Raw genomic sequence first — 26,280 nt, 5'->3', positions numbered from 1 at the left:
AATTTTTAATGTTTTAAAATTTAAAGCACAGATAGGAGACTGCATCAGTTTTATTTAAAGTGAATATTACACATGATATTAATGGTATCCTCAAGGGACTTTTAGTAGGTAAAGGTTCTCTGGTGACAGATATTAAAGCCTTATTATATTATTATATTTTCTTTTTAGAAATCAGAAACCTCAAAATTATTTTTTGGATAACATTTCAGAGGAGTCTGATTTGCATAAAAAAAAGAAATAGTAACTTTGCCAATTCCTACTTTTTTCCCTGCTCAGCCTCTTGTTTCAATAGCTTCTTACTATAGCATAGGTATTACAAATGATGCACATGTTGTTCTGGAGTATATGTTTATTATATATGACCATGCAAACATCAGGAATGTATAGAAAACTACTGAATGCCATCTGAGAGATACAAGTTCACACATTAGACATCAAAAAACATCTTGGATGCAAATGTAACAGAACCAGTTGTTTTGCATCAACACAAACAAAACAGTCATATTATGTTTCAGGTCTGGATATGATTTAATTTCGATTGAACTTTCCATTTTCCTGTTGACTATCAAAGTCAAAGGCCACTGTGACTTCAGGATTTCAGGGTATTTTGCCAGGAACAGTCACCAGTTGCAAGTACTGGATGTGCCAGAAGCAGAGAGCATGCGACCTGTTTCAGAGGAATTTAGGCCTTCTTGTTCCAAATGTAAATGGCAGCTGGCTCGCTACCCATGTAGAGAGATGAAAACATATGTCTATCTGGGGCACGTATCCTGTCATTAGTTATTTAGCAGATTGGACTTCTGGTAACTATTTGCCTACAAATCACTGTAGCCTGAGACTTTGGTGAATCCTTTTGTCTCAAAAGAGAGAAAATCTTTCCCTTGAACTATATCAGATCAGAATACAGTTCATGTTTTGCATGATGGTTCCCAAAGAGCAAGTCAGATCCAGACACAATTGTTGAGGACTATGCTTGAGATCAAGTATGGAGACTATGTGAATAAGCTCATCCAGACCAGTGCTGCACTAGGCAGGATATCTCTCTCTCTCACTCTCTTTCTCTCTTTATATATACACACACACACATCACATTCGAAATGGCTTTGAAGTGGCAGTATCTCCAGTGTGTGCAAGGGCAATGGGAAAAAGGCAGTTTTCAGATCAGGAAGGGAACTAATTTGTTAAGGGACAGATCCCAAGAAAGATTGGAATTCTTATCTTGTAAGTAGGTCTTCTCATGTCTCATTTTGGCTGGAAAGGGACCTCTGGAGGTCATCTTGTATGACCCGCCCCCCCACCCCGCACAGCTCAGCTACCTTGAAATTTAGATCAGCTTGCCCAGCTCCTTGTCCAGTTCAGTTTTCAGAATCTCCAAGAATTGCCTAATACAATTCCTTCCGTCACTTCAGAGTATAGTTCATTCCTGGTACAGCCACTGACCGGCAAATAGGTGTAACTACTCAACTACTTACTGCCATTTTTCTGCCTATTTGTGTGACACATATCACTTCAGTTATGTGCAGCCCCCTCTGCTATTTGAATCATCTGTGTCTGATGTAAAGATTTTTGTGGCAGTTGTACTTACTTCCATTGAGTCTAAACTTCACAGAGTGTCTCCCTTCTCTATTTATCTTTGGCCAAAATAATACCACAAATTTCAAAACTGTCAGTGACTGTCTTGCAAATAACAGTATTGTATTGGGCAGCAGCATTATTCTCCATCTTCTGACTTGTTTCTTCCAGCCCTAGGTGCCTTCCTGGGCTTCCAGGTTTTGCTAACTGCTAATAAAGTAAATCTGTAAAGAAATATTAAAGTGACTTGGGAAAATATTTTTTTCCATCTCTAAAAATATTTTTCGTACATGACTTGAATGCCTGAACCTTTTGCAGATTGTAGTGCCAGAATATGGAGGAATTATTCATTCCTGAATTGTATTATGATTACTTAAGTAAGCTGTAATCTCCTCAGTGCAATCACTTGGATCTTTTATTTGTTTATCATAAAGGTCATTGCAAATAGCTAGTGACTAATATATATCTGCCATATACTGCAGCAAGTGATGAAGTTTCCCAGGTGAGAACTCCTCAACATAACGATATAGAACATTGCCAGTTATGGCTGAAATTCTTCCTACCTCTTGTCCCTGGGCCAGGCTGTTTCTGACCTTTACATGGGTACACACATCAAGTGAAATGATGAAGCACTTCCTCTTCCATCCTGCACGTGGTCCACGTAGGGCCCAGCACAGCTGGCATGCGTGGCTGGAAATCCATCCGATGTTAATGGGAGTTTCATCGTTGACTTCAAATGACCTTGGACTTCATTTCCATTGTCTCTTCTCCTCTAACAATATTGTCAAAGTACTTTTTCACTGTGCCCTGTCTCCTTCTATACTAATCTCACATTAGTGTTTCCCTGGACCTGCTCTACTTTTGCACCCAGAACCTCTAGCAAGGATGTTCTCAAAGACTTACCAGAGATTTCTGAGTGCACGTCAGGACAGGGAGAGCTGCTGTACAACATGCTTCATACACATGGTAGGTTTGATGCTTCGCAAATTCATGTAAACTGTATCACAATGCTCAGTGAGTCCCATATGTTACAAAAGCTTCTATATTTAAACCAGCAGCAAAAGTGCTCCCCACAAAAAAAGCACATGGGACATCTACCCAGCACAGCAAGAAGCCATAAAAACCTCAAGGCAGATTGTGCTCTAAAAGCACCTTTTCAGAAAGATCATCTAATGCCACGTAGGTGCTTCAGCTTGTGAAAACCCAGCTAGCAAGCAGGGTTCTGTTTTTCTCACACTCTGACCCATGAGCAAGATTTGAACCCTGTCAACAGCACATACAGCCGACTAAACAAATAAAAAGGTTGGATTTCATTTATTGGAACTCAGAAAACGCCTCGTTAAGAGTTTCTAAGCCCATTTGTCCCCCCTCGGCTCTCCCCTCCACCCCGCGCCCCGGCGCGGCCGCCTCCCCAGTCCGGCTCCACGGCGCTCGCCGGACCCACCTGCTCGCACATGGCGGAGGAGTGATGGGGGACGGGAGCGCAGCCCAAATCCCGGTTACCCAAAAGGAGGTCTCTGCTATTTCTGCAGCCCTGGCTCTCGGGAGAAGCCCGGCCGTGCGAGCGGGGGTTTTGTTGGAGACCTGGGCTCCCCTCTGGAAGGCAGGACGGAGGGGGATGTCCCGCTCCCCCGGCGCGCGTTTGGTTAATTTTCTTGGAAAACAAAACCACTGAGCCACATGCAGCGCTGACAGGGTGGCAAAGGGGCTAAATAAAAATAACCACCACAATGACAACAAAACAAACAAACAAAACCCCAGCCCTCCTCTCAGCTATCACCACTTCATCACCTGCGTGTGCCTGGAAGGAGGCTCTTCCCTCCCCTGAGGAAAAAAAAAAAAAAAAATCAGCTTAGGAAAGCAAAGTTTGAACAGCGAATTCCTGTTGTTTCAAAACGCCCCATGTGACAGGATATTTCCTTATCATTTCGAGCCCAGAGCTTTCCCCTGATCCACCAGCCCTTCACAAGTGCGGAGGACCTGCCCGGCGGGAAGCCCTCTCGTCACGGCGGCGATGGCTCCCGCCCTGCTCCTGCTGCTCCTCGCACTGCTCCCCCGGGGCTTTCCGCTGCTGGGTAAGTGCCCGCCGGGGCTGTGCGGGATGAGACGTGCCGAGAAAATAACGGGGTCGCGGCGGGGACCGACCCCGGTGTGACCTAGAGCCTGAGTGGGGAGAAGCGGGGGAGAGCATCCACATTTTAACCCCCTCGGTGCTGCCTGAGGGGAGCCTCGATGCGGCGGGGCGGGTGGTGAGAGAGCCACCTGCGTCCCCCTCCTTGCCCACACCCTGAGGTGCCCACTGGGCAAAGCTGCCCAACAAGGTGGCCTTTGGGGTGCCCACGGTGTTGCGTCACTGGTGGTGCCTCAGTTTCCCCCACTGGTGTGGGGACTCAGTCTCTGATGGATTTAACGCCATTATCCAGCTTGTCCTCAGATACCTGCTCGCCGGCGGGGTCTGTAGAAGGACCTGGTGTTGGGGCTCTGCCCTCTGGTCTTTGATGGGTCTGGGGATCTGCTGTTGGCAGATGGCTTTTGTGAGGTGATGTTAAGGTAGCTGAGGCATTGGCACAGATTAGAGTTGTGCAACCAGGTGAAAGCCGTGGTTCTTGGTGGAACCTGGAACTTGCACCACTCACTCCGAGAATTACCATGATTTCCAGTGCGCAGCTGTTTTTCAGTGAGTTTTGCATCTGCCTTTCCCCAAAGCCTCTCAGCATCCTCTGCTTTCCAGTTGCAGGTATACTGAAGCAAAATTTCATAAGACTGCCTTGTAACCTTTCTTGCTTTGTGTAATTAGCAGCAATCATCATAGCTCATCTGGTGAGTGAAAGTCTGTGTGAAGATGGTCATTCTACCTGCTTGCTGCCTCATTGCTCCCAATCTCTTGCTTATGGTTTTGGGTGCTCTTTCGGTGCTCTGCATTAGTGTTTAACACTGGTAGCACTTCACTGGCTTCACAAGTTATTTCTTGATTTACACTTGCATAATCTGTGATAGTTTGCAAATGCAGTGGAGTGTGAAGGCACCTTGGCATACTGGAAATCTCTGCTGTGGAAAAGATAATTGGCCAGTGAGATTTTACAGTACTTGGCACAATTCTTTGGATATAAGCTGGATCAGATATATCCAAATAGTCACAGTGTGGTGGGTGAAGAAAAATGAAAGCCTGTGAGAAAAATTCTATTAGGATCTGCTTGGGACATTTAGAGGAAAAGACGCCATATCTCCCTGAATGGTTTATAATGGTGAGGTTAGTTCCTCTGCCTGGCATGTTCCGAGGCATTTTAAAGAACCTACTTCCAGGAGTGAATTTCAAAATACGGATTAATCTGTTAGAAATTGGTGTAATTCAAAGTAGCAAGACTGTGGTGCTCATGACCAGGCTGTGGTGGACCTTTAAGTGTACCACCTGCAGATCATCTATGGTGAAGAATGGCACCCTCTTATGGGACCTCTAACAAATGTTACTACGGAACAGCAAAACACAATTAATGGTTATGTCAGTAATTCTGCTCATCCCATTTTACAGACACAATTCATCATGTCAACAGGAGAGATATCAAGTGTTTACAGGGAAGAGTTGGCAGGGCATAGAAAGTGTTGCACAAATGCCTGGTTTATTTCATATTCTTCTAGACTATCGTATAACTCACAAGGCAAGTGTGGTCAGGGAATCCCCTTTGGTGTCCAAGCAGGCAGAAAAACCGCAGAAATAGAACTGTAAACTAGAGCAATACAGGACCATGCTACAAGTCTGCTGCATGGTCATGGATGAGACAGCAGCAACTCCGAGGGGAAGGAAATCCTGCAGCTGTAGTCTCAGCCACAGTTGGTCCTGCATCCTGCTACCTTCTATTCTGTCCTCCCATTTTGGTGCCAACTTATTTTCAATGCCCGCTTAGCTATGTTGACCCTTTAACTGCTTACCTATGTATTATTCCCTGTCAGTGCCCAGTGTGCACTGGAGCTCTTTTATAAACAGCTGTGTCGTGTTTACACACTGCTAATGCTTTGTAAAGGTGCAGAATAGAAAAGGGTCAAAGATATGTCTTTTTTTTTTTTTTCTTTTTTTCTTTTTTTTTTTTTCCCCCCACTGGCCAGACTTCTTTATTCAGCTTGCTAGCCTTGTTTCTGAAGCCAAAACTGCACCCTTTCAGGCTTGGTTGCAGCAATCCAGGCTTTTGACTTTGGGGTACCTTTTTCATGTGCATAACATCTTCTCTTTAACACCATAAGCTGTATAAAATAAGGAATGTTATTTTAGGCCACAAATACAATTTTAACAGTTTGAAAGATCAGGCAGTGTTTTCCATATGTGTGAATGTCTGATGTCTCTTTTATCCAGAAATTTTAAATAAGATTTCAGGAAAAGGAGAGTTGCAAGCCTTGCATATATCAGTTTACAATAACATTGTGCTACATGCTAGTAGAAAAGCAGAATAGAAAAAGTTATCACCAGCAGTGATAATTATACATTTCCTTGTATTGTCTGTGAGTAAAACAGATTGGCAAAAGGCAACAATTTCTGTCTCCAGTGCTCATCAGTTTTACGCTACTTCCCAGTAAGCTGGAAGCCAAAGGACAGGAGAAGGAAACTGAAACATCAGTGAGATAAGCCTAGGTCAGCTCTTTCTCTGAGAGAGAGGTTATCTGTTCCCAGGCTGTTCTTCTGCAAAAAAGTATGTTCATTGCCACAGTGGAGCCTCAGCAGAGAAGGGAAAATTTTCTGTGGTTAACCTGTTTTCCCTTAAATATTTCTCCATTATAGAATTTGGTTAACTTGGTAATCATAGACTAAAATAATAATATTTTAATTAACTTCAATCCCCAGAGTCACATAAATTAGTAATTCTCTTTCCTAGCTTGTAGCCCTGTTAAAATACAGTTTTAAGACCTTGTTCATCCTATTACATTATGTGATTCAATATCAGAGATAACTACTAAGTTGGTGTGCTAAAATGCATCTCAGGTTGATCAGAGAAGAGAAGTCCTCAGTCTTTGGGCAAGAGCAGCTCAGAAATGTTGCACTCCAAAATACCTTCAAGCATAAGAGATGCCAAAAACTTTTCTAGGGATTACATTCTTGAAATAAACCTTGAACATATGAAAATGCATGCTGTGAAGCACAATTTACTAAGAGGGAGAAATAACTTTGGGAGCTATGAAGAGCCTTGTAGATTTTCCTAGGTCATTAAGAGTCATACCTGATGATGGCGAATTCCCACTGTTGTCAGTATTTCAGTCATAATGGCAAAATGTAAGAACAGAGAAATAAATCACTGATTACTGCAGTTGAGTGAAAAATGAGTATGGTGTTCTAGCCCTACAAGCAGCATGTATATAAAGCTTACAAAAATATCCTTCGTCTCAGTTAAGACTTGGAGGATTTTAGCACAGCTCATGGGAACAGAGCTCCTCACTGTGGGGAGCTGGAGCCTGAAGAACTTAGTGGCTCTTGTCAGGATGGAGGAGCTGGTGCTGCTGGAATGAGTGCTCAGTGTGGGGATCTGTAGTGTGTGCTGTGCGAGCTCCCTTGTTTCAGTAGCTCCCATAGGTACAGCTTGAAATAGTATCATGAGTGTGTTTTTTATCTCCAGTTTAACCCATGCTTTAAAGCTACGGGAGACACTGGATCTGCATCTCAATTGCCTTGCACTTTTGAATGTAGATGCTTTCACTAATGCAAAATAGTTGAAATGTCCTGAAATCTGAACTAGTTGCTTTCTACAGTCACTTTAACAGTTGTAGGCTGCTGGAGTACTGAACCTTCTTTTGCTGAACAGATGATAAGATTTTAACCCCAAGAGTACTGGCCAGATTCATATTTCATTTATATAGTTGGTAAGATTACTTCAAACCAAATGATTCCAGTGTTTTTTTTGTGTTACAGATACTAGCATCTTCTTAATATATAATGAAGATCACAAGCGCTGTGTATTGGCTCAAAGTTCTAATTCAGTGACTACTGCTCCTTGTGTTCAAGAAAATGAGTCACAAAAATTCAGGTGGGTCTCAGATCACCAGCTTATGAGCATAGCATTCAAATTGTGCTTGGGAGTGCCTTCGAAGAAAGACTGGGTTCCGATCACTCTGTATCCTTGTGACAAGGCTAGTGAACTTCAGCGATGGGAATGCAGAAACGAGACCCTCTTTGCAATCCAAGGGGAAGATTTGTTTTTCAACTATGGAAACAGACAGGAAAGGAATATTATGCTGTACAAGGGATCTGGTTTATGGAGTAGGTGGAAAGTCTACGGAACCACAGACGATCTGTGTTCTCGAGGCTATGAAGGTAAAGTTCTGTAAATTCGTATTTCAAACTCATTTCTATGTATATCTAATAAAAATATTTAGAAGTGTAGGTGAATTTCATTCTTTTCATTAATCATCAGTGAGTGTGACTTCTGGTGAAGTCAGCAATACTTGAGTGTGTGTTTTATGTTTTTTGAGGGGTTCATTTTGCTTTTTTTGTCAAAGTTGCCTAAGCTTTGATAGATAATTAACCATGCATGGTAGTGATTCATTTGGAGACAGGGAAAAAAGTCTATGGTTATTCAGAACACACGTGTAACTATTACACAACAGTTAATAATAGCTTGTACTGGATATCTTCAGCTCCACTATATTGAAGGTGCTTCCCATGTGTTTGAAGTGAGTCTCAGAACTGATGCTGAAGTGCTTGACAAAGAAATAAGATATTATAAATAGTTAAATTTGAAAAAGTTATGTATGATACAGACATACATATATTTATGATAAGTATCCAGGAATATGTTTGGCTTCTAATTTAGTATTCTTTGATAAACAGAAAGGGTCACAGAGGGCGGTAAGGATGCATTTTTTAGGGTTTACACAAAGGCCGATTACAGTGTTAGTCCTTGGTCTAGAGCCAGAATAAAAGAACCTTAGAAGAGCAAATTATGTGAAAGTAGGTGGGGGGAGATGGAGTGCTGGCCTGCCATCCCATCCTTTGTTTTCTAGTAGCTCTCTGGGACAGTGACCTTGGTATGTCATCTCTCTAGCAGTCCCTTTCAAGTAATGTTCCTCTCTGTGTCCTCCCATTGATGCACGCGCATTATATGTGCACACACAGAAAGCTGCTTTAGTTACTTTGATAAGTTCCGTTGAGTCAGGTTTCTAATGAAACAAAAATACCTTTAGATGCCAATAGAAGTTTTATTTGGGCATAGTCTATTGGAGTCACTCTGTGGTATACATCTTCCAAGTTTATACACACGTCCTCTTCCCTGTCTTAAATGGTTAGTGATTGAGTGGGTTATTGACGGAAGAACCAGAAGTTGTTTGTGCTTAGAAAGAAAATTGCTTAACTGCGTGGATTTTATGCTTTTGATTGTTATGCATGTAAAATTTAGCATAGGAATGTACTTGACTTGGCTCTGTCAGTTCTGGTCAGTGGTCTCCTTAAGCAATAAAAATTTGTCTCATTATGTACATGGGTATCAGCTTAGAGAGTAAAATCATCAATGTCTCATTTCTGGTACAGTTTGTATACTAAGCTAGCAAGCTCTGCTTGCTATGATGTGCTATAATATGATCACAAAGCTGAACTGATATATATTGCATGATTATTACTGCTTATACATTTTTAAATTGTGTCTCCTTAGATACCTACACAGTAAAAGGAAATGCCAATGGAGCACCTTGTGTATTCCCTTTTAAATTTGGTGATAAATGGTATGCTGACTGCACAGATGCAGGCAGATCAGATGGCTGGTTCTGGTGTGGAACCACTTCAGACTTTGATGTTGACAAGATGTATGGATTTTGCCCATTGAAATGTAAGTTTTGTATGTTCAAGATTCTGCTGTGCTGTTATTCAGCTGCTTGGAAATATTGGTATCTTTATCATGTGCTTTCCTGTACAAAATAAAGTTTGAAATGGTACATTTTTCTGTGTCCATGCACTCTGCTGTCCTTTTAGGAACTACTCAAATGTGCAAATATAGGGCTCAGCATAAAAAAAATGACCAGCTGCTTCCAGGTGAAAGTGTATGCAGTAGAAGTTTATGCAGCAGAATTGGAAGCTAGGATATAGCTTAACTGAAAATTAAGACTACTTTGTGTAATGAGTTGCCTTTTAAACAAAAAGGAGCTTACGTGAACCTTTTACTAAATCCCAGTATTTCTCAAATCTGTGTGCTGCGTTGCAGTTCTGTATTTGAAATCAATGAGAAGTATTTATATTCAAAATTCCATGGTTTGAGTATAGTTTCAACTGTAGTACTATGAATACACAGAACTTCATTTTGAAATGTTCATATTACTTTAAGTAAATTGGAGTAATATGCCCATATGTATTTGAATTCTTTTAAATTTGGATAAAGTTACTCCGAACTTCTGTAAAATATGTACTAAGCATTTTTTCTGCAAGCTGCTGCTTCTGCCGTCATGCTGAGAGAGGTAGCACTTCTCTCTCCCTTCTCCTTTATTATTGTGTTTTGCTGTAAAGCTCCAGCTGATCACAGGCAGAGCTAAGGAGAAAAATATGTCTTTCCTTTGATGTGAAGAAAACAATGTAGGTTGATGTTAACTGGTTTGGTTATGAAATATCAGTGTCCTTGCCTGATTTCCAAGAATGTTGCATTTATTATTTCAGACAAACAAAAATTGCCTTTTTTTTTTCTTTCTATGCCAGTATTATTTTCAAGATATTAAAAACGTGTTGGGAATACCAGTCCCATTAATACAGCACATGCAAGATCAATTTAATGCTACCCTTCTAGTGTTCTTTGAGTAAAGCAAATAGGAGGCATCATTAAAATTTTGTTTAATTCTTTGGCATAATTCAAGGAAATCCATTCAGATCGTTGTAATTGTTTTTGGAAAAAGCTGCTTTATGCTGATTGCCTGCATGTTTCCTTCCTGATTCTTCAGCCATAAAATATTCAGCTTTGGGTTGTATATTTTAATGAGAGACAGGCTGCAGCAGCAGAAGTTTTAGCCCTGTGAAAGAGGAATGCACTGAATGAGAAAGTGATAAGTTAGTAAACTTCAACGGCACCTTAAAACATAGAACGTTTAAGTCTTTGTATGTTAGAGCTTTTTAAATAAGATTAAAGTGTTTGTTGTTTCTTAAACTGTCTGGGCCAGCAAAGCTGCTGATATGAAAATATATGATGCAAACTGTTACAGCTGTACTGGGGCCTGGGCATATAGTGGAATTATCATGATTGATTTTTCACTGGGAGCAAAACCGGCTCAAAATGAAGAGCGCATAACGCTATAGTTGTAACAGTTATTATACTCAATAGAAGCCTAGAAATTTGACCAGTAGAGGTAATGCAATGTTGAGTATGAGCTCCTAACTTGGTGCTTTAAAAATGGATGCTGGTAGTGACAGTGGAAACAAATTCTGCAGGAAGAAGCTGAGAATTGTTGCTATACCAGACAATTTTTAGTAGCCTAGGAAATACTGGTTCTTTACAGGTGACACTGCGTCTTTTTGAGCTGTATGTTGCACTGCCATGTAAAAGTAGGTGTTGGGGAAGAAAACAGGTTGCACAATGTAAGAGCATCGGGAAAGTAAGTCATGAGGTGTGCTCGTAGCTCTATTCAAGTGGGCAAAAGTCTATTGAGGTCCCTTTCTTGACAGATGAAAGAGCTAGAATTTCTGTGAAGAATTTAGAAAACCTTATAAGTGGTGCCTAAAACTTGCAGCTGACTAGGAAGGAAACAAATATTGCAGAGAATGAGGAAATATTTAAATAGTCTTAACCTTGTATGTTAATCATTGGATACATCTACATCCTTCTATTCATTTACAAATACTGAATTAATTTTTTAATGACAGGCTTTTTCCCCATGCTAGTGTTCCAAGATGTTTTGGAGGATTTTTCATTATGGTTTTGTGTCTGGTTCAAAATACCTGGTGAATTGATCAATTAAGTTGTATGGGGTGGTTTGTGTTGTTTCTTCTGATTTATCTGGAAATCATAACGTGACTTTGGACCTCACAAATTTATCTAGGAAAAAAAAAGAGAGGAGCATTTTAGGAAAATATATCTAAATGAAGATAAGTATATGAAGGAAGTTTAGTGTACATTTTACTGTTGACAGCAATGTATCTTTATATACTACATTATAAAATCACATAAACTGCAATGTCTTTATTATGAGATTTTGCCCCTATTGTGTGCTCAGAGAGGAAGCGATGACAGTTATATTACAGACTGTCTAACAAGATTTATATTCGGTTTTCGTTTGCCATGATTCTGGTCATGCAGTTTCAAAGGATATTGGACCAAAATTACAACTTGTTTTGGATGGATAGCTAAACAGACATGAACAATTTTATTTTTACTGCTAGTCAAAGGCCATATTTCAGCTTGCAATTTTTAACTTAAAATCTCTCAAGACCATTACCAATCCCCTGATTCGTCCATTTCCTAATTCAGGAGAAATACTGTATTTTGATATGATAATCAAGTTGGCATTTTAAAAATAATAAATGTAATACTATTTGCATTGGTCAGGACTTATGCCTTTCCTATAAGTTTGACCTTGTCTGTCAAGGGCTATGCCTGAAATTCAATTCATTTTTGGTCTGCTTTGCTTTAAAGACTGAGAATGCTCAAAGACTCAAATGAAATCTTTGGACTTACTATATTGTACTTTTGGGACTTTGATAGTAATCATAGTGGAAATAGCTAGATGTCACTAATTTCAGTGTATACAAAAACACATTATGAGTTAATCTGTGTAGGCATAAAATTCAGTTTTTTAATTCTTTTTCCAGTTACAAACTAAGGACAGGTGTGGTTTAACATTAATTTAGTTTAGATGCTAAAATGTATCATTCCAAGAAAGTGATTCATCTTCTGGTTTCTCTGGGTGTACTAAGCTTTAAACAATAGCATATGGATTTTCCAAAATCCTGCTCTGTGAAGACATTTGACCTCATTGAACTAAATACCTTAAAACTTTTTTTTTTTTCCCCAGTGTTCGGAATGAACTTTATTTTTATGAAAGTTTTAGAGAAGAGAACCATATGCAAGTCAGCTATGAATTGTGAGACTGGAGGAGTGAGGCAGAAGACTGGTTGAATGCCTGACACTTGTTTACCTCTTACTCTGCAATAATTGTACAAGACTTAGAAAATCCTTTCTATCAAGTCAGAGCCAGTTTTCTTTATTGAATATTTCAATATTTTTGCAATCTCTGTTTCATCCCAAGCTTGTACTTGTGCACAGGAATTTATGGTCTTCTAGAGCATAGTGTAGTGCAGAAATTTTGTCTTCTGATAGTCATAAAATATTTGGGACAGGACTTGGTTTGTGGGATGAAAGTTCCCGTGTATAGTCATATGTCAATATTATAGTAGGTTATGTTTGATTTTTCTTTTCTAAGGCTCATTTGAAAAGAAGCACTTCATATTATCTGTAGACTATCAGATTTAATACAGGAAAAAGTGGAACTGGTTACTGACCTGCTGACATTTAACATGTATCATCTTTTGTCTTGGGTTTTGTTTATTGTACTGTTTTCCTCTTATTTGCACACTTAGATTTTCTGAGCTCTCTGAATTCAGAACAGGAAAAGACCTCTTTCTTTCAATTTTTTCACAGCTTGCAAGTTGAGAAATTCTGGTACAGGCTGCAGGAATTTCAGTTGTTATCCCGTTGTCAGCAGACATACAGTGATCTCTGCTATATTCCACTTTTGTCATGCAACTTTAATCTCTTTATGGAGTGATATTTAACTCAGTGTTGGGGCCTCCTGTTGGTTCCATTTTTGGCAGAGCAAGATCCCACTGTTGTCTGTAGCTTGTTGTGAGTGTTCAATTGAGATGAACCAGGAGAGGCTGCAGCTGTGTAGGGAGTGTGGTACCTTTTGAGGCCACGTCTAATGTTGGACCCTGCTGGATGATATTTTCAGTGCTTTGGCATTGGCTAAAAGTGCCAAGTTGAGGTGTTCAGGGAGATCACAGTCAGGTCATGTGGCAGAGAAGAAGGTGTGGTGATATGTCAGATACATGCATGAGACAAATCAGGAATTGCAGGAAAGGGTGAGATGGATAATGATAATGTAAGTTTTGTGTTCAGTGCTTGCGTCTGATTATATCTATCACAGTAAGAAAATCCATAGCCACTTTACACAGTACCCAGAATTTGTAAAAAAATCTCAGAAAAGTGGTCAGCCTGATGTACACTTTGGCTAGCATGTATCTGGAAGTTTTTAGTCTTTTTCTCCACAGTGGGAAATCAACTCTTTTAGCCTGACTTTAGCCACTCATGTTCTGTCTTAAACAGCAGCTTTGTTATATCAGAGAAAATGGTGGCATAATTTCATTATCCATATACTGTCCAACACAGCTGTCATGCTTGAGCTTGACCCTGGGTTTACTAACACATTAGAGAGCCTCAGCACTCCTTTCAAACCAGTTCTTTATTGCAGTGGTTAGGTTTGTGTGTTTCTGCTCAGCGATTTATTCTGTGTTTCATCTGGTTCCGTCTTCATGATCAGTTACAGCATTTCTTTTTCTCCCTACAGTTAATAGTATTGGTGCGCTGTGGAATACTGATCCTTTAACAAACGTCCAGTACCAGATAAACTCTGAGGCAGCTCTGAAATGGCACCAAGCAAGAAAAAGCTGTCAACAACAGAAGGCAGAATTATTAAGCATCACAGAGTTGCATGAACAAACATACCTGACAGGTATGGCAATATTATCCATTAGTGTATTTTTTTGTTTTGTTCCTTGTTTGTTTGTTTTTTTGTTTTGGTTGTTTTTAAAGTGCATTATTGTAACAGCAACATTCATATAGCATTTTCAGTCTTGAAAATGGATATTTGTTCAGTTCTGGTAATTAGTATATTTAAATAGTTATCTTTAATGATGCAGATGGAAAAAACAGAAAAATAATAATTATTTTTTCCCGATATATTATTGCCAGAAGCTTACAGTAACTGAAAAAATACAGCAATTAAGTAATGCAAGCAACAAAGAATGAATGTTGAACTGCAGAAAAATGCAAAAGAGTTTGTAAACCAAAGATGCAGATACCAAGACTGCATCCTTTTTGTGCTCTACACTAGTCAGCATTTTTGACCTATCTCTTTAAAGCTGCCATATCATCAGTATGTGCTAAAATACAAAAAGAGAGAAAGAGAACTAATAACCAAAAGGACTTACAAATACCTTGTTTTATTTTCAATCCCCTTCAATGTTTTTTTGAAGTCATTTTCAAACTTCTCTTCTGAGAAAATTCAGTCCTGAATTTGTGCTTGAACACATTTGCATTCTACAATGAGACAGTCTCTTCTTCATTACCTTCTTAGCTTGTGTACACACATAAAGTACTCCACTAATTCATCTATTAAACAGATTAGAAAATATTTTGAATATATTACATTAGCTGGAAGATAAACTTTTCTATGCCGTAAGCTGTATGTTGTACTGTGTAAGTTCACAGAATCACAGAATAATAAAATCATAGTATAGTTTGGTTTGGAAGGGACAACTAAAGATCCAACCCTTCTGCCATTAGCAGGGCCATCTTCCACTGGATCAAGTTGCTCGATACCCCATCTAACCTGACCCTGAACACTTCTAATGATGGGGATTCGCAGCTTCTCTGAGCAACTTGTTCCATTGTCTCACCACCTTCACTGTAAAAAATTATTTCTTTATGTCCAATCTAAATCTCTACTCTTTAATTTTAAAACTGTTGCCCTACAGGCCCCAGTAAAAAGTTTCTCTTGAACTTTCTTATAAGCCCCCTTTATATATTGAAAGACTGTCATAACGTCTTCTTGGAGCCTTCTCTTCTCCAGGCTGAACAACCCTAAGTGTCTCAGCCTGTCCTCACGGGAGGAGTGTTCCAGGCCTCTGATAATTTTCATGGCCTCCTCTGGGCCCACTCCAACAGGTCCATGTCTGTCTTGTACTGGGGACCTCAGAACTGGATACAGTACTCCAGGTAGGGTCTCACGAGAGTGAACTGGAGTGGGAGAATCACCTCCCTCGACTTGCTGACCACACTTTTTTTATGCAACCCAGGATACGATTTGCTTTCTAGGCTGTGAGCACACATTGCTGGCTCATGTCCAGTTTTTCATCCAGCAGTACCCCAAGTCCTTCTCTGGAGGGCTGCTTTCAGTCCCTTCGTCCCCCAGTCCATATTGATTTTGGGGGTTGCCTTGACCCAAGTGCAGGACCTTGCACTTGGTCTTGTTGGACTTGATGAGGTCATGGGCCCACTCCTCAGGCCTGTCAAAGTCCCTCTGGATGGCCTCCCTTCCCTCCAGCCTGTCAGCCGCACCACACAGCTTGGTGTCATCAGCAGACTTGCTCAGGGTGCACTGTCCATGTCACTGATGAAGATGTTAATAGTATCAGTCCCAATACAGACCCTAGAGGGCCAACACTTGTTACTGGTTTCTGTTTGGGCATTGAGATGTTGACTGTAACTCTTTGGATGCAGCCATCCAGCCAATTCCTAATCTATCTAATAGTCCATCCATCGAATCCATACTTCTTCAATTTGGAGGAATGATAAATGTATTTTTAATGCTATGAACAGTCGGTTCTATCTAAACTTTTGTTTTCAATTTAAGGATTTGGTCAAAACATGGGTCTTTTTTTTAGTGAGTGTGATGAAATTATTGTTGAAATTAATGCTCAAGGGAGCAATCTGGCACTGACATATATGAGTGAGTTATTATTAGGTGTGTTTTCATTGCAAGCTAATAGATATTGCTGCCAAATGTGTGTGAAAATCAGTTTTTCATTCTACAGCTCTCTGGGCAGAATGAGGATTTCCTGTCATGCTCAGTTCTTGATTGTAACCACAACTTGTTTGTATAGAAGGAATACTGGAACATATTAATGTGTTGATGCCAAATCAGGCTTTGGGATGACATTCCAGTCCTTCCAGTGCTTAACTACCTCTCCTTTTAGCCTTGCAATGCTTCAAGTGCTACTCATAACCATGGTGTCAAAGGCAACTAAAATATATAGAGCAAAATTACATACTGACATGATGCCATTGGTTGAAGCAGAAATAAATAATATATACAGAGCAATGATTTTCTATGAGCTATGCAGAAATACATCTAATTCAAACAAATCAGCGGTCATCCAACTGGGCTTCCAAGTCTTATATTAATATGAAAGGCAGAGATAGACAGTTGATTAATAATGACTATAAATAGTGCTAGAGAATTCACCAGGACCATAATTAAGCATGATATTTCTCAATGCTTTTCAGGACTGGAGGATTAATTTGGAACTTTTTTTAGAAGCATGACTTATCAATGCCTAAAAAACTGAAATCAGAAGAGTCTGAAAAATGTACAAGAAGTGCTATTAAAAAGATTATATTTGGAATGATCGCATTTTAATATAGATTGATAAACTGCGAACAATTTTTTTACTCTACAGTATTTTGAAAATTTGAAACTCACATTTGTTAATTTTATTGGAAGAGAAAATGCACAACAGGAAACTATTCATGTTTCATTTTAGAAAACAGATTTTTGGTTTTGTCACCTTTTGTGCAATTTTATTTATTTAATATTTTATATTTTTTTCGTATTTATAATCAACGGTTTACAAAGACCATGCAGAAATGTCATTTAGTTTTCTATTCAAATACAGTTCTCCACACCTAAAATTGTGAAAACTCTAAAGTGACCCATATGAGATGACATGTTGTACAGGTTTAGCATGGCCACCTTAACTAAAAGGTTAAAAGTTGTTAAAGCTCATACTGGGGAAAAAGGAGAAACAGACAGTTTAGCTCGAATTCAGCTCTAAAGTTTTGAGAAAGCGTTTGCTCTTGCTGTGCACTTCCAGTGTCTTTCTTTGTCTCTGTTGCCCAGGTTTGACTGGCAGACTGAGTTCTGCTCTCTGGTTTGGTCTTAACAGTTTGAATTTCAACAGCGGATGGCAATGGGTTGGTGGTGCTCCTTTTCGATACTTAAATTGGGTTCCAGGTAAGGTTAAATATGTTGCTACTCAGTTTAAAAGGAAAAAAACTGGTCATCATGTAACAAATTTCTTTTCTAGTACTGTGTTCTCCTGCAATTGTTGAGCTTGTTTTGGTGTAGATAGATTCTGTCTGTGGCCATAAGCACTGTGAGAAACAGCTCATGCTAATGGTAGCCTCAAAATCCAGAGAAAAGTTTTAAAAGTCATATATTTACACTTCATTTTTGTATCTTTCGAATTTACTTTATTTCTGTGTGAATACAGAATAAATCTGATGCTACATGTCTATTAATTTGTGAGATTAGTCTGGGCAGTGTATGTGTGGTGTGCCTTTTTTTTTTTTTTCCTTCCTCTAATTCCTTTCCTTTGTTTTGGTTATTTGCTTAAAAATTGGATTTTCATTTTAGTTTGAGATTAACGTACCCTTGGCAGTAACACGTAAGCAAACTGAACATGTTAGGCTAGTCTACTTTTAAGCAAACCCAGCTACTTTTAAGCAAACCCAGCTACCTGTAGTTGCAATGTTGAACTCTGGTGCCATTATTAAAAAACTGGTCTCCTTTGCCATCTATATACATGGTGAAGAAGAGGTGCTTTTCCAGTTTACTCTTCAGAGTGCCTATGTTAAGGTGTCTTTTTGACGGGGCCTTAGTTTCCTTGCACTGGCTATTCAGGAAGCCTTTGGAGACTAATTTAAAGTAGATGTCTGAAGTTATGCCTTGTAAATACTCTTCTTTATCTTCATTGAGCATGTCAAATGTATTTAATCTGCAGTAACTATAAATGCATGCTCCATCATACTACTCAGTGGTTTCCTTGTGTAAATAAGGCCAAAAGCACGTTTTAGGTAGACAAACGTCTTGAGTAGGTAAGCGTCGAAGAATGAATTGAACTATTTTATAAATAGCTCTCCAATGGAGTGAGGACACAAGGCAAACAGATGGGCAGAACTGCAAGTTGCTGTGAAGGTATTTATAGGTCTGGCATCCAAGTGCACTGTTGAGGATCTGCGTGTCATGAAGAGGGGGAGAAAACTGGTTGTGAGGTGGAGCCAAAGCAGCAAGGGGAGCTGTTTATGGCTGTTAAAACCTCAGACAACTCTCGGTTGTCCTCTGAAGAATTAGACAGGTTTTGGTGTAACCAAAATGGGCTCCATTTGTCTTTAACTCCTTATGTTCCTTAATTTCATTCAACAATAATACTCTTAAGTCCACAGACCTCTCTTATATTTGTGCTATCTCCTTCATGACTTTCCTTTGGTCAGCCTACCTCTACCTCATCCCCATTACCCTGCTTGCTCAACAGCTGGCTATTCTTCCTCTAGTATGTTTTAAAAAAAAAATACATGGAAGCTTCATATTCTTCCATCTCACTAGCTGTGAATAAATAACAGAAAAACATGAGAACTAAGTTGTCAACATATAAACTAAAATTATGCTGTTTAGGCATTTGGGAGAGCTAACTGTCAACAGCGGAACTTTTTTTGTGCATTAAAATTATTTAAATTTGTATTTTTGTATTAAGCATCTTTTTCTCCCATGGGAAGAATATATATGCAAATATAAGACTAACTGTAATCTAAGGTAATGAAATCATAATGATATAAGAAAATTTGCAGTCAGCAGTCTTGCACACTAAAAAATATTGTTTGGCTGTGTTTATTGCTGAGCAGTACTGACACTTGCTTGTTATGTAGTACAGTGGTACGTGTTCAGAAATGAAAGAAAATCCATGCTAAGTTTAATCACATTTGACTAGATCTTGAAAAGTTCATTCTGTTTATTGCAGAAATTTGTTCTGTTCTATACGTTCTACTTTTCTTCTAGATTTTTCTGTTAGTGCTAATTCTAATCTTCAACTGAAGATATCCAAATATCTTGCTATTGTTGTATTGCCTAGACAAGTAGACAAGAAGTTCACATTAGCAAAATAATTACTTATTACTTTTCTGTCTTTGCTGTTATCTTGAGTACAAAGTTTGGCTAGCTTACGGAGCAGTATTTTCACCTAAAGATTGTCCTCTGGAGTTTAGACATTGTTCATTTAGAAAGGGAAAAAAACCCAAACAAAATAAATAGGTGCACTGTAATTCCTTCCATCAAGACTTTGAACCTGTGAAGAGGCTGTTAAATTGTGAATTGGATAAATATCTCAACTTGTGGTTGCTGCCCCATTCCTTCTAAAGGACTGTTGAGAATCACGATTGTCTATATGTTAATGTATCTTATAATTAAAGCATGGAAAAGATTAGAATGTGAGAGTGATTAGGAGGGTAACCATAATGCGCTTATACTTTCTCTTTTTTAAAGGACATCCTTCTCCAGAACCTGGAAAAATCTGTGCAGCATTAAATCCTGGCAAAGGTGCTAAGTGGGAGAATCGGGAATGCGATCAGAAACTTGGCTATATTTGTAAACGAGGAAATGCTACATTAGAATCTTTCATTATTCCTACAGGTAGGTTTGGTAATAAACCCTCAACAAAGTATTAGTGACCGGTGTTTTTTATCTGTCATTCTAACAGGTTATTTGTTATTGCACATGGTAAAAGCAAACTGTGGCTTGACCAAGATTCCCTGTAAAAGTGACCAGTGTGAAATTCCTTTTTCTTCTGGCTCCTCTACTTCTTGTATAGTTGTCTTTCTTCAGAAGCTTTGTCTTTGAAATTGCAGAAATGGTGAAGTTCTCTTTTCCAAAAACAAGCAGAACTGTCAGATTTTTTCGTAAAATAGAGAAATAATTTAATGTTTAAAAAAGATGTATATTTGATATATCTATTTATTTTATAACTAGATATATTTATATACAGATATATACAATTACTGATTTGTATATATGTAAAAACTATTCAAGTTATTTATGAAATTATTTAAATTACATGTATACAGACACTTTTTCAGAAGAAATGTAGCTCTGGCACTTGCCTAATGTACACAGGAAAGACAAAACAGTCAGAAGTTTTCATAGTTTTGTTTAGACCTGTTTCCTTATTACCTCTCTGTGTACTATTAAAACCTTGTAACTTATTCCTTTGATTCATCACTCCTTTGTTCTGTTCTTTCCAAGTTTCTTTTTCTTTCCAGGACATACAGCTATCTCCTCAATCCACTGACATTATTTTCTATAGGTTTTAGAAGCAGAAAGCCAAACCATTACTGCATTTCCAGTCCATTTATTAATATGCATTGTTGGCAAACCAGATGTTTTGGAAACAGAGTGTTTGACATTTGGCTTCAAAAACATGTTTTTTATTGTTTTCCTTGCTTTTGCCAATATATAACCAGCCCTGTCCAAAACACTTAGGACAGAGACTTCTGCCTAATCTGTTTTGCTTTATTGCTAAGAAAAAAACCAAAACCAAACAAACCCCACAAGAATGAGCTCATTAATTAAATATTGAATTAGAAATTTAATACTCTAATTAAATTAATACTTCAGTATTGAAATCAGGCATATTTTTGCCTTAGCTGAGAAGGACTTTAGTGCATATTTCAACTCTTTCCTAAATTAAGTTGTAAAGTTTTGTTAGTATTTGTATACAGCTGATAAGCAAATAGTTCATATTAGGTTGTCTCAGAATGTTCCATTGGCTACTGTTCAGCTATTCAGATTCCATACGTGAGTTCCTAAACACTGATGTCTATAAATATATGATCAATTCAACAGTGGCTGCTGTCTTATTTAGATTTAATTTCAGTTTGGGGGGTCTAATGGCCATTTCTTTTTTATGCATTAGGCTTTTGATTCTCCCCCCTGCCTCTATTTTACCAGTGACTTGGAGGAAGAACAGAAGTGAGACAGAAATTTTCACATGTACTGAAATGGCTGAGTAAACATGGTGACAGATTGACTAGAGATTGCTAGTGATTCAGTTCATAAAATATTGTCCAAAATGTCCCAGGGGGGGAAGTCATAAAAGGAATAAGCATGCCATCATGCAAGGTGTTAAGTGCCCTCAGCTTTTAATGATGTAAAGGAAAACTCATGGCAGATGATGTTTTCCTGACTAGGGCTCCTGAGTCAAGAAATAAATTAATCATAAATTCATTTAGTCGTGCACTTAACATTAAATGTAGGGGCAATCCTTTGAAATTTTAACACTGGAAGTTACAAATGAGTCTAACCAAGGCAGTATGTGAGGACTGTGGGACAGAACATTGTACAACAGAATATAATTATGCTTGTGTCCAAAACAAAGTAGAGAAATATCTTTACAGCATATTTATTTTTGTTGCAGATGAAGATTTTCATTATGTCAACTGTACAGGTTGGGTTTTTTTTGTATCAGAAGTGTTTTTTCCAGCAGGGGGCCACATCATCGTGTATGTCGAAGTAATGTCGAGTCTTAGGGCTTCACAGCATTTGCCTTGTAATACAGCAAAGTGGATTAATAGGAACCTGTTAATTTCACCTGCAAAATTTGCCTATCTTTTAACTTAATTTTCTAAGGAAAGGCTGTCTGTCTACCTCTACCAAGTGACTGCCAAAATAGATTTCATCCCATTCCAACAAGGTGTAGTGATCTTAAAGTATTAGGTTTCTAATGTTTCATAAAACGTTCGATTAAGGGAAATAAGTGCTCTTAGTGTCACTGTTGTGTGAGCTCTTTCTTATCAGACCACAGAGGATGGGTGTGTGAGAGAGGAATGTGAATGCTGGAACCATGAGACAATCTTCGACTTGTGCTTTCATCCTTTCAGACACCCAAGTCAATCATGGTGATGTCTTCAGACTTCGGGAAGCCAAGCTCATTGTTTAGAAAAGTATTTGCTCTCTGCTTGAGGAATAACCCTTCTACGCTTACAAAGTTATCTTGTGTATCTTGATCTATCGCATAGTAAATTAATCAGCTTGATATATGGAATAACATTTTTTACACATTAATGTGTTTTCCTTTATTACATCTTATTTGTTTGAGTTTGCATTGTTTCTTTTGCTTAAGTCAAATGAAGTTCAGGGAGTAGTATTTGTTTCCATTAGGATGAAAAATAGATGGTGTGGCTTTGTGTTGTTATGTATTTTCTTGAAAAGGAGAATAGGGAAGCAGAGAATTAATTTTTGCTGAGTACTGGAAATAAAGAACTGAAGACTTTTTCTTACTGAGAAATCCCCAGCTATGTCACTCAATAAGACTTGCACCAAAGAAACTAGACTGTCAACTGCTTTTCTTGTAGCCTGAAATAAATTCCCTGGTGTTACTGGATTTACAAGCAAAAGAGCCGCCCACCCTGCCATAGCTGCTTTAGTGTTTACAGTAATAGTCCACAGTCTCCTTCAGTCTGAAAAAGAGACTCTCACAGACTCACTGGGGAATAAATACCTTTGTGACTGTCTCTGTAGCCATGTCTGAACTGCTGCTGTCTGTTCTGTTCACTGTTCACGGTTTGCAGCAGGATGCACTAAGTGTGTTGAAGGTGCATATAAGCCTAGGGGTTTTTTTCAAAGCAATTGGCTGCCTCTTACAGCAAAATGCATGTGCTCAGAGCTGAGACCAGACATAGGACAATTCAGGCAGTTGTCTGAAGCATCAAACTAACCTCTACAACAGCATTTGCCACTTTTGTCCTCTCTTTTTTCTTCCAACATGACCACATACATTCAGTTTGTTCTATTCAGCTGGTTCTATTCCAGTTCTTCCTCTGCTGTGGCAGGACTGTCAGGGCTCTGACCAAGCACTGAGACCCATCTCCTCAGCTGACAAAGTTCAGTTTTACTTAAAATTCAGGAGAATATGGTAGCACTTTTTGAGGCAGGTCTGCAAACAGCAGAATGTATTTGTTGCTGTGCTAGAAATCCGTATTGTGACAAGAAGTATCTACTAATCATCAGCATATTCCAGTTGAAATAGGATATGTGCTTGCAAACTGGGCCTGACTGCTGATGTGGTTGTTGGCAGTACTCTGGTACTGTTCTGTTAAACTTTGAAAAGCAAATTTTAAGTAAATAATTTATTTTGACAACATAGTTTTCTCAATGAAACTTTTAAAAACTGTTCCTAAAAGCAGTATTCTTATTTGGGTTCTCTCGTCACCCTCTAGAACCAGTTATTTTTTGCTTTGCTAGTCTAGCAAATGGGGCTAATCCGTAAAATGCCTAAGGTTTGAGGAAAGAAATTACCTTCATAAATATGTTTTGTAAGCCCAGCTTCTTAACATATAGCTATACAGCATGGAGGAGGAAGAGATATGCTGACACGAGTGCAGAAAAATGACAAAGCACAGCTCTGCAGACCTTACCTTTTAGTATGTATATACGCCTTTAAAAGTCAAAACTGTGTTTTATAGTGATTTTTAATTGTGTCTTTTCACAAGGTGCAAGCACTTTTTTGCAACTGTAGTGTTCTTCCAGAAAAAATCTGGAAGCTTCAAATTTGAATCATGCATGCAGATCATTATCCCTGTACATATTTTTCAGCTCTGCTGTTCTTCATGAAGAAAATCTATAATTAATTTGTTTGTTAAATCTTTCCTTATGTGATTTTCAGTCTTTAGCTGAGAACAGAATTCTGAAACTCTTCATGGTCATTTTTCTTTTCAGAGACTAATGTGCCTATTAGATGTCCTGATCAATGGATGTCATATGCTGGTCACTGTTACATAATTCACAGGGATCCCAAAATATGGAAAGATGCCTTAACATCCTGCAGGAAAGAAGATGGGGATTTGGCAAGCATCCATAATGTTGAAGAGTACAGCTTTGTTATTTCTCAGCTTGGGTACCGTGAGTATTTTTTTACAATAGCATATATATTTATTTATACTATGAAAATAAAGAGTATTGATTATGTCATTCCTATTAATAAAAGGAGGAGACTATTTTTTAAAAATTGTCCTGATCACCGAGTGCAGAAGGAGTTAAATTTTAAATTTAAAAAGTCTTTGGAAGGAAAACCAAACCAAACCAAACCAATAAGAGCACAAAACCCAGACAAACTATATTGACACAGAAAAGCTGTGGTCAATGTTATGAATTGCATCAAACTCAAACCTATTTTTTAGGGTCTTCTACCTCCTTTTACATGGATTAAAACAATTGTCAACCTTTTCAGAAGGTTGTTCTGCAAAGATAGATGAGAGGAAGCCAAATCTGTTGGTCAAAGGCAGTTTGGGAATATTTGGGCCCTATTACCAGCACTGCCCTGTCCTTATTTTTCAAGTCACGCTACTTGTGTTTCTTCTGAAAAAGGAAGCTGTCTGTCCCAGTGTGTGGACTCAGATATGCCCTGAATTAAGTATGGTACTTAGGTGCTTAGTTTCTGAGCATGCATTCGAGTTGTGGCAAGGCAAGTTAACCTAGAGGTGCTGTGTGTTCATTAGTGGAGATGCGACCATGCTGATGCCGAGGCAATTTTGTGGTGGCTATTGCTTTACACAGACCAGATTCTGCACGCAGGATCAGTTACTGCTTTTGATGGGAGCAGCATGTTCACACCTACTTATGCTTCTTTGCAGTAACTGATCCTATGTGTGCTTTTAGTGCCAGGTAAGTGTGAGTTAGTTTTTCCTTCACTGAAAATGCAGTGAGCTGCCTTGGGCTACAGTGTAACAGCAGTCTTGGAGTGGCAATCATAAAATAGTTGATATGCTTTAGTTTTGTGTCCTAGCCAACACCATGACAACTTGTGCTTGTCCTCACATTCCTGAAAGAGTGATTTGTTGTTATTTCATTAACAACATGAAACTTTTATTTTTTCAAAGGAGATTATTAGGAAAGGTGGGACCTCTTGATGAGAGATTAGGACATTTTAAAAAGTTAGGCTCTAAAGGAAATTAGATGTATTTTCACCTTACTCCTTGGAAGTAGATTATTTCATAGTTCAATGGCTTCTGCAAAGACCTTTCCTGGACTAACTGCACTGCACTGTTTTTGTAAAAGTGAATGTTTCTGAAAGGCAATAGTGCTGAAGGAAACCAGACTTCTCACATATGGCACTCTCACTGCAACGAGCTATTTTGAAAGCATTCTTTTCAGAGGGGTAAAATTGGAACAACTAAAGAAGCCTTTTTAGGCAGTTTATGAAAGTATCAGATTACCCGTGTTCACCACTGAGATGAGAACACCATGTATTGCAGTGCCTAGAAAATCTTGTCTGCATCAGAACTGTGCTGCAATAAGTGCTGTACAGAAAGAGCAAAAGTCTGTCTTTGCACAAAAGAATTCACAGTCCCATGATCAAACAAAAGAAGCAGGGGTACAATGAGATGAGTATTGTCATAGTAGCCAAGCTGTTGTTGGCATCACCCACAAAGGAGAACTTTAGAGAGGAACATGAAGAAGAATAAAGAAGTGCATTCTGGATGTTTACACAGAAGTCCAGCATGTGATATGGCAGAAACACAGCCCAGTGCATGTCTGAGAGACTGGGAAACAGCTTATTTACAAGTGGCTGGGAGAAAATACCTTGGTATTTAGTCACCCAGCTTCAGAGATGATTACAAAACTCCTTGACAGTATTTCTTCTTCAGAGTAGTAAATGTTATGTAGGAAGAGGCTCCACAGAGCCAAAATGGCTCTTGACCATTTCTGATTTACACAGCTTACTTAGATGACGTCGATGTAATAATTTTGTTAAAGAATGTAGTTTATTGTATATATTACCATGGTGTGAACCCACCACAGTAGGAGCTCAGGCCATGGATGCGGCCTCTACTGTGCTAGGTGCTCAACAAACACAGATAGAAAGATTTTCACAGACAACTAAACAAAAAAGAAATTGGAGAGCATGGATGGTCATAGCTAAGGAGTGAATGAGACATC

The 26,280-nt window shown here is 38.7% G+C and overlaps 1 protein-coding gene across 2 annotated transcripts in view; it reads left to right on the top strand.

Moving 5' to 3' along the window:
• Positions 1–3,534: 3,534 nt before the first annotated feature.
• Positions 3,535–26,280, top strand: part of LOC135986314 (macrophage mannose receptor 1-like) — a 55,408-nt gene continuing 32,662 nt past the window's right edge. The window contains exons 1-7 of one of the 2 annotated variants that reach the window (XM_065630270.1): positions 3,535–3,647; positions 7,463–7,864; positions 9,198–9,371; positions 14,083–14,247; positions 17,416–17,529; positions 19,834–19,980; positions 24,061–24,243. In XM_065630270.1, the coding sequence (XP_065486342.1) occupies positions 3,587–3,647; positions 7,463–7,864; positions 9,198–9,371; positions 14,083–14,247; positions 17,416–17,529; positions 19,834–19,980; positions 24,061–24,243 (1,246 nt within the window). In that variant the 5' untranslated portion in view covers positions 3,535–3,586. Of the gene's footprint in view, positions 3,648–7,462; positions 7,865–9,197; positions 9,372–14,082; positions 14,248–17,415; positions 17,530–19,833; positions 19,981–24,060; positions 24,244–26,280 lie in introns of those variants that run through there. The other variant, XM_065630272.1, reaches the window with a different exon arrangement.

The sequence above is a fragment of the Caloenas nicobarica genome, chromosome 2 (assembly GCF_036013445.1).
Source record: "Caloenas nicobarica isolate bCalNic1 chromosome 2, bCalNic1.hap1, whole genome shotgun sequence".
In the NCBI taxonomy this organism is placed as follows: Eukaryota; Metazoa; Chordata; class Aves; order Columbiformes; family Columbidae; genus Caloenas; species Caloenas nicobarica.
Note: the sequence above shows the minus strand (reverse complement) of the source record. Positions and strands in the feature narration are given on the sequence as shown.